This window comes from Eptesicus fuscus, chromosome 21 (genome assembly GCF_027574615.1).
Source record: "Eptesicus fuscus isolate TK198812 chromosome 21, DD_ASM_mEF_20220401, whole genome shotgun sequence".
Taxonomy (NCBI): domain Eukaryota; kingdom Metazoa; phylum Chordata; class Mammalia; order Chiroptera; family Vespertilionidae; genus Eptesicus; species Eptesicus fuscus.
The window spans coordinates 5075519-5090959 of record NC_072493.1 but is presented as its reverse complement, the minus strand read 5'-3'; the positions used below and the strand labels follow the sequence as shown (position 1 = coordinate 5090959).

Below are 15441 nucleotides of genomic sequence, written 5' to 3'. Positions count from 1 at the left end.
AGCCCCCGCCAGCCCCTCCCGGCTGTGAGCGGGCACCAGGCGAGGCACTTCTTGTCCGAGGGAAGCTGGGTCTGTTGTGTGCTGGTCCCTGGCAGGTGAACTCGAGGACACGCCCACGGGCGACCCCCTCCCCCCAGGGCCCCAGGCTGGGAGGAGAGAAGCAGGCAGCGGACGCGGAGAGCTGTTTCCCTTTTATTGAACCGCACAGTGGCCGCGGTCAACAGCCACGCTGCCAAGCAGACCTTCCGGTGGCACTGACACCGGCGCTGCTCGTTACAGAGTTGTAATCACTGTCCGGTGAACTGGCAAATCCAATCAAAGCATTCGTCTTTAATTAAAAAAGGGAAAGGAGATATTCCGACAATCGCCAAGCAATCACGTCACAATGCACAATTATCTAGAACTGCAATTAAAAATTAGTTAACCGAAGGGGGGTGGGGTGGGGGGGAGAAAAACAAGAAAGAAAGAAAAAGCCAAGGAGAGAAAAAAAAAAAAAAGAACCACACTAATTCTTTCTCTTTAAAAACTATCAATATAATACATGAAGGAACAAAGGACAATAGGCTCAAAAAAGCGGGGTCCTCTAACTCTAGAAACGTAGTCTGCGGCAGAAAGTCTAAAAGCGCGCTAGCTGGAGCAGGGCAATAAAAAATACTGAGCATGGAATACTTTTAATCTCTGCCATTAATATTCATTTCCAGCTGCTTATAATAGCAGCGCCTCATGGCCAAATCATTAGAGTTTTACATCTGGGTTGCAAATGACACTTTGATTGGATGTAATGTTCAAATGGCCCTCCGCACGGCGTCTCCGGCAGGCCTTCCGCGGAGAGGTGTCCTGTCGCGCGCTCCCTCACTGTGCGTGCTGGCTCATCGTGTGATTCTGCGAAGGCGAAGAAAGGAGACACGCATGAGGGCAGAAGAACGGAGAGCCTGCCCGCCCCCCACCTCCCCACTCCACGCACGTAGGCCCCGAGCCACAGAAAAGCCGCGATTATTCCAGAACAGAATGCAGCTGGGAGAGTGCATCGGGACGCAGCTGCCAAGACGCCGCGTCGATGTGGGGCCCGGGCATCGGTGCCCGTTGCTGCCAACCTGGGCTCCCGATAAACTGTCTTTTTTTTTTTTTTGCCATTCGGGTCTCACCGTGGGGACTGGCTCTACGGAAGGAAAGGGGAAATGCTGGGGAGGGAGCAGGAATGAGAGGCATCCCTTTGGCTCTAATGAGGAGGAGGAAGTGATATCTGATCCCTGCAAGCTGCCCCAGATCCTCTCGGTCCAGCCCAGGAGCGGCTCTGAGCCCAGTGCGGGGAGAGGCACGTGTGCCAAGCAGCCCTCCAGCCGAGAAGTACCCGGTGGCACAGACCTGCTCCTGGTGGTGGTGCCTGCAGCCCAGGCAGCGAGTCCCCCAGCAGAGAGGGCGCGGAAGGAGGGCGCCTGCCCGCTCGGTCACATGACAGCTCTCCGGCCAGAAGAACATTGTATAGTTTGGCCAAATCCGCCTGGGAACCCAGGGCCCAGGTGACCCTCTGGCCAGATGCTTCCCTCTCGCCACAGCCGCAGCCCAGCCGAGCCGGCCAGCAGTGCGGTCTGTCTTCACAGGAGCCAGTGGCCCCGGGGCAGGTGGTGGGGTTTGGCCTCTAAGAGCCTGCAGTTCTTTTGTTTCTTTCCAGGGGTCCATGTTCCAAATCTAGACCCATCGCATCAAAGCCTCATGACACCTGGAGAAAGGAAGCAAATCTACCCGCGGCAGAGGAGCCTGCGTGGGGGCAGCACAGAAACCCCAATCCCGGCCACGTCCCGTCCCACGGATGCGCCTGCCTCCCCAGACCAGGAGCTCCCGGCCTGCAGTTCTGCCGAGGACCACCAGGGGGCAGACGTGACTGCGTCTCTCCTGGGCTCCAGGTCTGGGCAGGGAGGGCCACAAGACAGTGCCGGATGCCCGGATGCCTGAGGCTTTGCTGGGAGGCGTGAGGACACCCCCACCCGGGGCCCGGGGCCCTGGAGCAGCCGCCTCCCACTGCAGGCACTGCTGCCCTGGCCTCCACCTCCGTGGTGATGTCACCACCCCCTCCGGCGAGCTCCCAGCCAGGGAGGGGCAGCGCCCGGCGCTCAGACAGAAGATGCGGCTGGCGCGGCAGCACAGGTGCCACCACTGCTGGTCTCCTTCCTCAGGCTCCTGGGCGCAGGCCACATGGCTGGCGGTCGGCACGCGCACGTGCCGTGTGCTGTCGCAGGTACCTTTCCTCCCATCCCACCGCAGCCTCACAAGGTGGGACGAGGTACGATGAGAACAAAGAGGCTCAGTGAGGCTCAGTCACTGGCTCCAAGGTCACCCAGGCAACGGGAACCCCAGAGAGCGAGGGGCTGGGGCAAGCAGGCAGACTTCCCAGGGCCCCACGCCCCACAGGCACCCCGATACACGGTTCGTCCGCGCTCCACCCCAGACACGAACACACACTCTGCCAGCGTGGCCTGGCACCTCGGCGGGGGTGTCAGGAACCCGGGGGCTCCAGCGGGTTGTCTGAGACCACAGATGGGTTGCAGCGGTTTCCATGGGAACGCCCCCAGCCCCCACCTCTCCTCCCAACTGTGCAGGGACAACCAGCCAGTCCCTCGGGAGCCAACCCACCCTCCACCCAATCACCCTCCGAGCTTCAAGTCTTCGCCGAGTCTGTTCCACCTCCTCTCCTCCCTCCCGGATCGAGCCGCTCTGAGGTCGCCTGGTCACCAGGTCAGGCCCCATCCCCCAGCCCCTGGAGGCTGAGGCACTTGGGGCCACCTCCCATCACCCAGTGCCCCTCACTGCAGGCGGAAGGCCTCTGCCCAGCAGCGGGCAGGGGCCTCGCTTCCTGTCCGGCCCACCACACTCGGCCCAGCGCTGGGCACGCTATGCCCGGCACAGCTGCCCAGGAATGTCTTGCCAACAGCCGTCCACTCCCAGGGCCACGTGGCCGGCCCTTCTTTATTTGTGGGGGCTGGGGAGGAGGGAGAGGAGGCACGCTGGGAAGGTAAACACGGACAACTCTTCCTGTCCCCACAGTACAGCCCCAGGGCCCGCACCACGCAGACACGCAGTGAGTATTTCCGAACGCACGGAGGGAAGGTACACACGTGGGGGTGCGGGGGGTGGCTACGTGGGAAGGGGAGAGGGCGCTCGAGGGGAAGGCACAGCGGAGACAAAGGTACGGGCTGGAATGAGGTGCACATGCAGGCAGGGAGGGTCACCCCCGCAGAGTCAGGGAGGACGGGGGAGTTTGGACTCTGCACAGCGAGGCCGAATGTGCCTTTGCTCCCGAGGCCGCAGGAAACCAGAGATGGGGAGACATCTCCACAGAGCCCCCAAGGACCACCCACCAGTGCTGGGGGCATCCGGGACCTCTGGATGCAGGGCCGGGGAGACACACGGGGCCCACACCGGCCCGTCCAGGGGCTGACGGCTCAGAGACCCGGGCACAGAAGCCCACGCAGGGACCCCTGGGAGGGCAATGCCGGCTGGGCAGGAACCACAGCGAGCCCCCCTCTCACGGAGCAGCAGCAGGGTCTGAGACGGAGGGTCTGAGACGGAGGGGAACCCCGTCCCTGCGGCTCCACCCGGATGTCCCAGCCCCTGGACAGTCCGCACGGAAGCCTGGGGGCCGGGCCCCGCATCCACTCAGCCCGCACGATGAAGCGCCTGCTGGATGCTCTGCTCTGGGCACCACGTGGAGGGCAGGGGGACACTCCAGCCGGGCCCACCCCCTCGGGGCCTGAGGCACAGACACCCTAATGTTTGTGGGGGCCGAACGGTGCAGATGGCCGCTCGGCGGAGGACATCGGTCAGTGCCACCCAGCAGCGCTGTGGCCGGGCGCCGAGGGCCCAGGTGCTCCGGGGTGGCAGCGGCCCCTCCCAGGCAGAGGATGCAGCCTCTGGGAGGGTGGGGGGCGGGGAGTCACCGGGACCCACAGATCACCCAGCACCTGTGCGCCCAGCGGTTCCCCCGGCCCTGCTCACGGGCCCGGGTCAATAACCCTGAAGGAACCACAGCGCCTTCCCGGGCTCGGGGCTACAGTTCAGGGTCCGAGAACCCCATCAGGCCCCCACCACGGGGCCTCCCGCCCGCGGCCTCTCACCAGGGGGGCACGTAGGCTTCCTGTCCATTTCGCTGTGCTGCCAGCGCTGTATAGTCTCTGGGGAGGAGGAAGAAAATCGGTTTTTAAAGATGCTGCAGACCTCGCCAATGAGGGTGGCTTCCCAGCACCACACAGGCCATGTGGGGGCGGGAGTGGGAGCCGGGAGCCGGGGAGGGGCCTGAGGGGAGGCCTGGCATCCCCTCAGCCCTCCGCCTGCCAGGGAGACGCAGGTGTGGGCCGGGAGCAGGTGAGAGAAATAAACGGGAGAGCGGGAGGGGTGGGGGGCGCTGGTTTGCAGCCGAGATACAGCCCCTCGGCAAGCCTCCCGGCTCTCAGGACTCCCAGGCCAGTCCCAGGCGCACTGGCCCATCCGCCCCTCGGACACGGCTCAGTGACGGGCGAGGGCGGCCGGTGGTCAGTGTCAGGGGTGGGGCCCTGGCTGGGGCCCTGCTGAGCCCTCCGGGCGAGTCCTCAGCAAAGAGCTCAGGCCCAGGCTTCCTTTGTGAGGCCCTCACCTTCACTCACATGCTCGCTCATTCATTCATTCATTCATTCACTCATTCATTCACTCACTCATTCATTCATTCACTCACTCACTCACTCATTCATTCATTCACTCACTCATTCATTCATTCATTGCACAAACCTGCCAGGTCACAGCCACGTGCTCGCTGCTGGGCAATTGGCAGCAAAATGACCGCAACCCAGGGCCCAGGCCCGGCACGTGTCGGGCCCCCTCCCCTGAGAAATTCTTGTTTCCATGGTGAGGGGGGGACCCTCATTCTCAAGGGGCCCCAGAGGAGGACTGGTCCCTGGCCCTGGCCCTAAGGCCCCTGTGGCAGAGTAAGGCTGCAGGGCAGGGATGTAGCCCCCACATCCAGAGCCTCCCACACCTGGCTCACCCCCAGCAGAGCCCCCCAGCTGCATGCGGACCCACGTCGCCTCCAGCTGGTGCTGGGATGGGAGAGAAACTGTGGTTGACCTCTTTGCTCCCACTGCCCCCCACGAGGCCACCCCTGGCGGCTGGCGTAACAGAGAGCTGTCCCCAGGAGCGGGGACCTGCCTGAACCCCAGGGAGATTCACCTTCCGGGGGAAGAGGCGGATCCTCGGCCCAGCCTGAGCCACGTCCGGCTGGTGGGCTCTGCTGTTTGCTCATTAACACGCGGAGCCGCCCGCGGGCGCAGAGAGGGAGTCAGGCCGCCTGGCCTTCCCCAGCTCGTGGCCAGGAGGGGGGTGTTTCACCCCCACACACATCCACACACCCACACCCCACACAATTCCACACACACCCCCACACACATTCACACACCCACACCCCACACACACCCACACACACATTCACACACCCACACCCCACACCCCACACACATCCACACACATTCACACACCCACACCCCACACAATTCCACACACACATCCACACACCCACACCCCACACAATTCCACACACACATCCACACACATTCACACACCCCCACACACATCCACACACCCACACCCCACACAATTCCACACACACCCCCACACACATTCACACACCCACACCCCACACAATTCCACACACACATCCACACACATTCACACACCCACACCCACACACACCCACACACACCCACACACATTCACACACCTCGCACACACCACACCCCACACACACCACACACACATTCACACACCTCGCACACCCCACACCCCACACACCCACACACACATCCACACACCCACACCCCACACAATTCCACACACACATCCACACACATTCACACACCCCACACACACACCCACACACCCCACACCCCACACCCCACACACCCACACACACATTCACACACCCACACCCCACACAATTCCACACACACATCCACACACATTCACACACCCCACACCCACACACACCCACACACACATTCACACACACCCCACACCCCACACACACCCACACACACATTCACACACCCACACCCCACACAATTCCACACACACATCCACACACATTCACACACCCACACCCCACACACACCCACACACACATTCACACACCCACACCCCACACAATTCCACACACACACCCACACCCCCCACCCCCCACACACACCCACACACACACACACACACACACATTCACACACCCACACCCCACACCTCCACACACACCCACACACACATCACACACCCACACACCCACACAACCCACACACACACCCACACACACTCACACACCCACACCCCACACAATTCCACACACACATCCACACACCTCGCACACCCCACACCCCACACACACCCACACACATCCACACACCTCTCACACCCCACACCCCACACACACACACACATCCACACACATTCACACACCCACACCCCACACAATTCCACACACACATCCACACACATTCACACACCCACACCCCACACCCCACACACATCCACACACCTCGCACACACCCACACCCCACACACACCCACACACATTCACACACCCACACCCCACACAATTCCACACACACATCCACACACCTCGCACACCCCACACCCCACACACACCCACACACATCCACACACACATCCACACACACATTCACACACCCACACCCCACACAATTCCACACACACATCCACACACCTCGCACACCCCACACACAACCACACACACATCCACACACCTCGCACACCCCACACCCCACACACAACCACACACACATCCACACACCTCGCACACACCCACACCCCACACAATTCCACACACACATCCACACACCTCGCACACCCCACACCCCGCACACACCCACACACACATTCACACACCCACACCCCACACAATTCCACACACACATCCACACACCTCGCACACCCCACACCCCACACACACCCACACACATCCACACACCTCGCACACACCCACACCCCACACACACCCACACACATTCACACACCTCGCACACACCACACCCACTCTACGCACACACACCCCACACACACCATACACACCACACACACATACACTCACACACACACAACACACACACACTCACCTACACACACACCACACACACACCATACACACACACACACACACACATATACACACACACACACTCACACACCCCACACATACACACACACACACTATACACATACACATCACACACACACCATACACACACACCACACACTCACACACACCACACATACACACACACCCCCAACACATACACACACCCCCACACACACCACACATACACACACCACACATACACACACACACCACACATACACACACACACCACACATACACACACACCCCACGCACACACCACACCACACACACTATGATGAGAGGACTTCTATTGGGAGATGCTTAGGGAAGATGCTGGCCTTCCAGTTGAGTCTCTGAGGACACCTTGCACTGGGCACATGCGTGTGCGTGTGTGCGTGTGTGCGTGTGTGCAGGCATGTGCACACAGAGGTAGCTTCCCACCGACAATGAACCTCCTGGATACCGGCGTGGAGTGCAGATACCCATGGTGGTCACAGCTCACATGTACCTGTGGGCCACACCCATTCTTAACCCTTCACATCGATGAACTCACTAAGCCTCAATACTCTGATTCTCCCCATTTCACAGACGGGAAACCGAGGCACAGAGCGCCGAGGCCCCCCCCCTGCCCCCGCCAGTCCCGGCAGGCCGGGGTGCTCCCATGCGGTCTGCGCGGAGCCGTCTTCGCCACAGCACCGCTGCCTGTGAACCGCGGAAGCGCAGCGTGTGCCGGGCGAGCCATGAATAATTCATGTGGCGGAGGCACAGGGTGCGTGCCGTGGAGACAGCCTGGATGCGAGATGAGGCAGCTTGCCCTTCACTCTGGGCCACGGGGAGCCATCGAAGGTGTCGGAGCTGTGGAGTCACCCAAGAGGCAAGGAAGAGGGAGAAGCTCAAAAAGATGTATGGCGGGGCTTCGTGCTCCTCATCTCCCTCTGCTCCCTTCCCGGGACCCCTCCAAGCCTCCCGCAACACACACACACATGCATGCGCACACACAGGCACAGGCACATGCACACGCAGTCTGCCCCTCCCTGGGGGGAGGGTGCGGGCACAGGCAGTCGGCTCCCCGCTCTGCTGCGTCTCACTGGGCAGCCCCCTGCGGTGAACACTTATTTCTGGAGGCGTCTGACAGTCATCCAAGGGGCTAGGCGAACAGATGGCCTGTCTTGAAGGCCCGTATGCTCGCTGGTCTGCACTTCTCACGAACGGTGAGCGCACTCGAGAGCAGCCGTCAACAGCCCAGAATGAATGCTCCGAGCAACTGAGCCAACGCACGTCACTAAAATTAGGAGAGAGTGACGGCCAAGGTCCCCTCAATGCCTGCCTGATGACGCAGACGCTCCCGGGAGCACGGCTGTGACGTGCGTGCACCCCCCTTTCCTTGGGGCCCCCAACCCGGTTGGTCGGAGTTTACCCCCTTCACACAGACGGCAGGAAAAGGCTCACTGCGTGGAAGTGACCCCCCCCCCCCTTGGCGTCAGGGTCCTGGATGTAGCTGGCAGTCCACTGGCCTGGGACAGCCCTGGAGGTCCGTGGAGGCCAAGGCGGCTCCTCCGCGCGTGGATGTGTGTGAAGCTTTCCCGGCCCTCCTCCAGACAGCCAGACAGACAGACAGCCAGGCAGCCAGACAGCCAGACAGCCAGGCAGCCAGACAGCCAGACAGTCAGAGAGCCAGGCAGCCAGACACCCAAACAGTCAGACAGCCAGGCAGCCAGACACCCAGACAGCCAGGCAGCCAGAGAGCCAGATACCCAGACAGCCAGACAGCCAGGCAGCCAGACACCCAGACAGTCAGACAGCCAGACAGCCAGGCAGCCAGACACCCAGACAGTCAGAGAGCCAGGCAGCCAGACACCCAAACAGTCAGACAGCCAGACAGCCAAACAGCCAGACACCCAGACAGCCAGGCAGCCAGACAGCCAGGCAGCCAGACACCCAGACAGCCAGACACCCAGACAGCCAGTCAGCCAGACAGCCAGGCAGCCAGACACCCAAACAGTCAGACAGCCAGCCAGCCAGACAGCCAAACAGCCAGACACCCAGACAGCCAGGCAGCCAGAGAGCCAGACACCCAGACAGCCAGACAGCCAGACAGACAGGCAGCCAGATAGCCAGACACCCAAACAGCCAGGCAGCCAGACAGACAGGCAGCCAGGCAGCCAGCCAGACAGACAGGCAGCCAGACAGACAGACAGGCAGCCAGACAGACAGACAGCCAGATAGCCAGCCAGACAGACAGACAGACAGGCAGATAGCCAGCCAGACAGACAGACAGACAGATAGCCAGACAGCCAGACACCCAAACAGCCAGACACCCAAACAGCCAGGCAGCCAGAAACCCAGACAGCCAGACACCCAAACAGCCAGGCAGCCAGAAACCCAGATAGCCAGGCAGCCAGACACCCAGATAGCCAGACAGACAGACAGGCAGCCAGACAGACAGACAGCCAGATAGCCAGCCAGACAGCCAGACAGCCAGACCGTCTGCCACTCCAGAGCAGCAGGGAGCGAGCCTCGCACCCGGGCAGCCGGGGAGTGTGTCTGTCTCTTGGGTGAGCAATTCATCTGGACGCCCAGCCTGCGGGGGTCCGCCTTCCAGGGGGCAGCAGGTTGGCTTTTGGGGGAGGGGGCGTAGGTTACTTGTGAGACCCAAGAGCAGGCCCGAAGTCACCCGGGGGCACATGAGGAGCCGTGTGACCCGGACTGAATTTGTTGGAGGTTCCCCCAAAAAGGCTGCCTGCGGGGTTCCCGTCTCGCTGCTCTGAGCCCATGCGGGAGGCGGCGCCCTCTCTAACCCCCTCTCCCCGGCTCTGCAGCACCCGGAACACAGAAGGGGGCCAGCGACAAATTCCACGAACGAGAAAACAACTTCCTTCGAGGGAAAATGTGGGAGAAAATAATGTAAAAAAAAAGTCCAACAAACTCCCAACGGGTCGGTGTGCGGTTCTGTGCTTTGGAAATAAACCCGCGGAGAACAGATGCCTGGGAGGGAGCGGGAGGCTTCTATTCGCAGCTTCTAAACAGGCTCCCGTCAGCCACCCAGCAGAACGAGGGGACAGGGATGCCGTGCCGCGGGCGGGGCCGAGGACTGCCCTCTGGACGCACAGGCCCAGGGGCCCGCCGCCAGCGGAGACGGGTGGCGCGGGGACGGGTTCCACGCTGTTACCACGGCGCAGGAGACGGCATCGCTCCGGGACAGCCGTGGATTTGCCCACCTCGGCGACAGGCCACCCCTGACCCCACGTCCCAAGGTAATGGGGCTGCTGCCACGGTTGCTGCTTCTCACGTGAGGTAAGATCCCCGGTGGCTGGGCCCCGTGGGGACGGGTGCCTGATGGACGGGCCTAAGCACCTAGAATGGAGGTTCCCAGCAATGGTGTTCCAGGCGGCCACAAACTCCTTCTGTGCATGGTGGCCCCCTCCTGGGGGGACTGCCCTGGCCTGGCCACATGTACACAGACAATCACGGATACCCCACTGTCCCAGGCCCACATGTACACAGACATTCACGGATACCCCACCGTCCCAGGCCCACATGTACACAGACATTCACGGATACCCCACCGTCCCAGGCCCACATGTACACACACAATCACGGATACCCCACCGTCCCAGGCCCACATGTACACACACATTCACGGATACCCCACCGTCCCAGGTCCACATGTACACACATTCACGGATACCCCACCGTCCCAGGTCCACATGTACACACATTCACGGATACCCCACCGTCCCAGGTCCACATGTACACACATTCACGGATACCCCACCGTCCCAGGTCCACATGTACACAGACATTCACGGATACCCCACCGTCCCAGGCCCACATGTGTACACACACTCACGGATACCCCACCGTCCCAGGCCCACATGTACACACACATTCACGGATACCCCACCGTCCCAGGCCCACATGTACACACACATTCACGGATACCCCACCGTCCCAGGCCCACATGTGTACACACACTCACGGATACCCCACCGTCCCAGGCCCACATGTACACACACATTCACGGATACCCCACCGTCCCAGGCCCACATGTGTACACACATTCATGGATATCCCACCGTCCCAGGCCCACACATATACACATACTCACGAATACCCCACCGTCCCAGGCCTACACATGTACACACACTCATGGATACCCCCTGTCCCAGGCTCACATGTGTGCACACACTCACATACACCCTCAACCCCACGCACACACGGCCATCCCACTGCCCGCCTGCTGTGGTGGTTCAGACGTGGCTGCTACTTGTTGGATTCCGTCTCCCACTGTGCAGTTGCCCCGGTCCCTGCACCCAGCACTGCTAGGACCCCTCGAAGCCCCCCACCTGCCGACGATCCGGGTTCCCGTGGGGCTTGGGCTTCCTGGCAGTGGGAAGCTGGGAAGATCAAGTGCCCACAAGAGGCACGGCCAGGTTCTCACTTCCAGAGGCAGGGCAGGGGGAGATCTCTGTGGGTACCATGGGTCCCCACCACACCCAGGGACGCGCTCACCCTGTCCATGGTCCTGAAAGCCACACACGACCTGGTGCCCGATGGCCACGAAGCCCTGTGAAACCACCTTCCTCCAGCTTCCCGAGCGGAATCCTGTCCCCTCCGCAGGGCCTTCCTGCCATGTGGTGAGCCCCTCCCGTGCAGCTCCGCACCCGCACCCGCTCTGCCTGCACGGATCTGGGTGTCTCCCCACGTGGCTCTCAGCTCTCGGCGGTGCCTGGTGTCAGCGCAGAGCCCGCGGGTGCTGGGAACACAGTGAGGAGGCAGAAATGACCGCTAGCTAGCTACGCAGCCAGAAAGCCCTGCACGATGGGGCAGCGAGGAGCAAAACTAGAGCCCCTTCTCCTGCCCCTGCCGGCCCTGCCGGCCCTGCCTGGGGCAGTTCTGTTTTTTCCTGAAAAGTAGGGGAGCCTCTGAAGACACAATGCTGAGGGTCACAAGCCGGGCACAGAAGGACAAACGCCCCGGGTTCCGCCTCTGTGAGGTCCTCGACTAGTGGGGCCGCGGCTGGGGGTCATGCGTAGTGGGGACAGACTTTCCGTTTTGCCAGGTGAGAGGTGTTGTGTGCACGACACTGTCCGTGGGAGTGTGCTGGCTGTCCCTGAACACCACACCGAACAGTGGTTCAGACGTGCATTTTATTAGGGGCATTTTTATCCATTTTTATATTTTATTGATTTACTTATATTAATACTAGAGGCCCGGTGCACGAAATTTGTGCACAGGGGGGGGGGTGTCCCCTCAGCCCAGCCTGCACCCTCTCCAATCTGGGACCACTTGGGGGATGTCCGACTGCCGATTTAGGTCCGATCCCCGGGATCAGGCCTAAACTGGCAGTTGGACATCCCTCTCACAATCCTGGACTGCTGGCTCCTAATTGCTCACTTGCCTGCCTGCCTGGTTGCCCCTAACTGCCCCCCGCTACCAGCCAGGTCACCCCCAACTGCCCCCCTCCCTGCCGGTCTGGTTGCTCCTAACTGCCCCCCTCCTCCCCACTGGCCTGGTCATCCCACGCAGCCTGCTGCTCAGTTGTTTGGTCGTCCCTCACTAACCCCCCTGCCGGCCTGGTCATAGGCAGCCATCTTGTGAGGGTATGAGGGTCAATTTGCATATCACCTCTTTATTATATAGGATATTTTATTTTTACTTAAGTATTTTATTGCGTGTATATGTATTATGTGTATGTATATTACGTGTATTTTACCACAACCAAAAAGAATTGGCCCAGTGGCATGGCTCAGTGGTTGAGCGTCGACACAGGAACCAAGAGGTCACAGTTGGATTCCTGGTCGGGGCACATGCCGGGTGGAGGGCTTGATCCCCAGTGGGGTTGGGTGGTGTGCAGGAGGGAGCTGATAGATGATGCTTCTCTCCCATTGATGTTTCTATCTCTCTCCCTCTCCCTTCCTCTCTTTCTAAAAAAATGAATAAAAAATGTATTTAAAAAAATTGGGTGGGGCCCCACAGGGTGAGTGGTCAGGTGGGCGCTCGGGATGTGCCTGCTCCGCTGCCCCCACGGCTCTGGCTCAGGGCTGGAAGTTGGAAGCTGCACAGACGGAGGCAGAGAGACGAAGGGGCACGCCACCCGCGAGCGCCCGCTGGCGTTCCGTGCCAGGCCTCCTCCACCTCTCTGCTACGTGGGGGCCTCCGCCGTGCCCGGGGCCAGCCCACTGTCCAGGACTCGGCGCCCAGGCCAGGCCCGGAAGGATCTGGGCCTTTAAGTCCCTTGTTCTGGAGGAGCCGTGCCCTCTCAGCCCGGGCCCCGGAGAGGTGGGCAGGCTCGCCTGCAGGCGTGGAACATTTTGCCACGTTAGGAAAAAAAGGTCTTTACAACTTTAAATCCTCATTCGTCAACATGTGATGAGAAAACCCAGCTCCACATACAGTCGCTGTGTTTCACGAGCCCACGGTCAGGACGCCGTGCCAGTAGCGGGGACGGAACCCGGACATGAGGGCTGTTCTGGAAAACCCAGGTCCCGCGTCACTAACCATACCAACACACAGGTCCCTAACCCAGCCCCGTGCTTGTAGGTGCTCTCAGTGCTGTTTTCAGACTTCGATCATCCCCCTGCCACCATCCTCACACCCCTCCTCAAAGGAACCATCCTCACACCCCTCCTCAAAGGAAAGCTTTCCTGCATCCTTAACATTTCTAGGAAAGGAACCCCGCGGATGCAGAGCTGCCTGGCGGGTATTCTGTGGGTGACGTCCTTCAGAAAACATGGCCCACTGCTCCCCGTGGCTCCCAGCGCCCACGTGGCCGGCCCCTCGCCGGCAGCCCCTCGCCGAGAGCCCCGGCGGCCGCAGGGCCCGGCGTGCTGGAGCTGGACCTCATTTGCTGTGATGAATTGTGTCCATGCGCCAGCGAGCAAAGCCGCAGCTGAGACCGATTATGTCCAATGATCGCCACGGTTCTCGGGAAGCACTCGGCTGTACACCCTTGCCCGTCCGGAGAGGACGTCCGGTCTGGCGCAAAGCGAAGGGCGAAGGGGCCCCTGCCTCCCAGAACGGCAGGCTCCTCCGAGCGGCGCCCATCGCAGGGGCCGAAGAACACGGCGGCCCAGCCTGTCTTCCCCGCTCGTCCTCACCCAGCTCCCAAACCAACTGTGGGCACAGCATCCCCACCCACACACCTGCCCCTCCATGACCAGGTGGGTCCGCCCTGCGCTTCCCTCCCACCACCAGGCAGAACTCACGGGTGTCCATGAGGCGAACCAAGGATACTCCATACCCCCGTCTGTCCCATTCCACTCACCTCACCAGCGTGTGTGTGTGTGTGTGTGTAGGTGCATGTGCAGTGTTAGGGGAGGGAGGGATGGGCACCAGGTAAGCATGGTGTTAAAGTGTATGAGGAAGCATCATGAAAGGGTGTAGTCCCTGGCACTTACCCAGCACTCAGTACTCATGGATGTGCAGCTGGATGGATGGCTGATGATAGATGGTGGCAGGTGGATGACTGGATGGATGGATGGATGGATGGATGGAGGACGGATGATCAGTAGATGATGTATGGATAGATGAACGTGTAGATGAGCGGATAATGGATGAACGGATGGTGAATAGAGAGATGGGTAGATGAATAGATGAGTGAATGATGGACGAATAGATGGGCGGGTGGTAGATGGATAGATGGATGGATGAATAGATGGGTGGATGGGTAGATAATGGATGGACAGAAGGATAGAGGGTGGATGGGTGGGTGGAAGAATGAGTGGGTGGATGAATGGATAGATGAGTGGTGAATGGATAATGAATAGATGATGGATGGATGGATGGATGGATGGATGTGTAGATTTACAGATGAGTGGATGATGGATTGATGGATGGATGGATGCGTGGATGGGTGGATGGATGGAGAGATGGATGATAGATGGATGAATGGATGGATAGATGAATGTGTAGATTTACCGATGAGTGAATGATGGATGGATGGATGGATGGATGGATGGATGGAGAGATGGGTGGATGGATGGATGGATGGATGGATGGAGAGAGATGGGTGGATGATGGATGGATGGATGGATAGATGAATGTGTAGATTTACAGATGAGTGGATGATGGTGAATAGATAGATGGGTCCATGAATAGATGGGTGAACGATATGGAGTAATGGATTGATAGATGGATGGATGGTGGCCTCGGGGAGTTAGTTAGCTACTCTGTGCCTCTGTTTCCTTACTTTAACAATACCCGCATTGTGAGAATCGAATGTTTCAGTGTATAAACGTGCTAAGGACAATGGCACTCAATGCACACTATATAAATGTTAGCCACTGTAA

At 60.1% G+C, this 15441-nt stretch overlaps 1 protein-coding gene across 1 annotated transcript in view; it reads right to left on the bottom strand.

Annotated features, from left to right (window-relative positions):
* Positions 1 to 202: 202 nt before the first annotated feature.
* ZNF423 (zinc finger protein 423) overlaps positions 203 to 15441 on the bottom strand; it is a 154525-nt gene continuing 139286 nt past the window's right edge. Inside the window, exon 6 of the mRNA XM_008152348.3 lies at positions 203 to 882. Coding sequence (XP_008150570.2) covers positions 853 to 882 — 30 coding nt within the window. The 3' untranslated portion in view covers positions 203 to 852. The remainder of the gene's footprint in view (positions 883 to 15441) is intronic.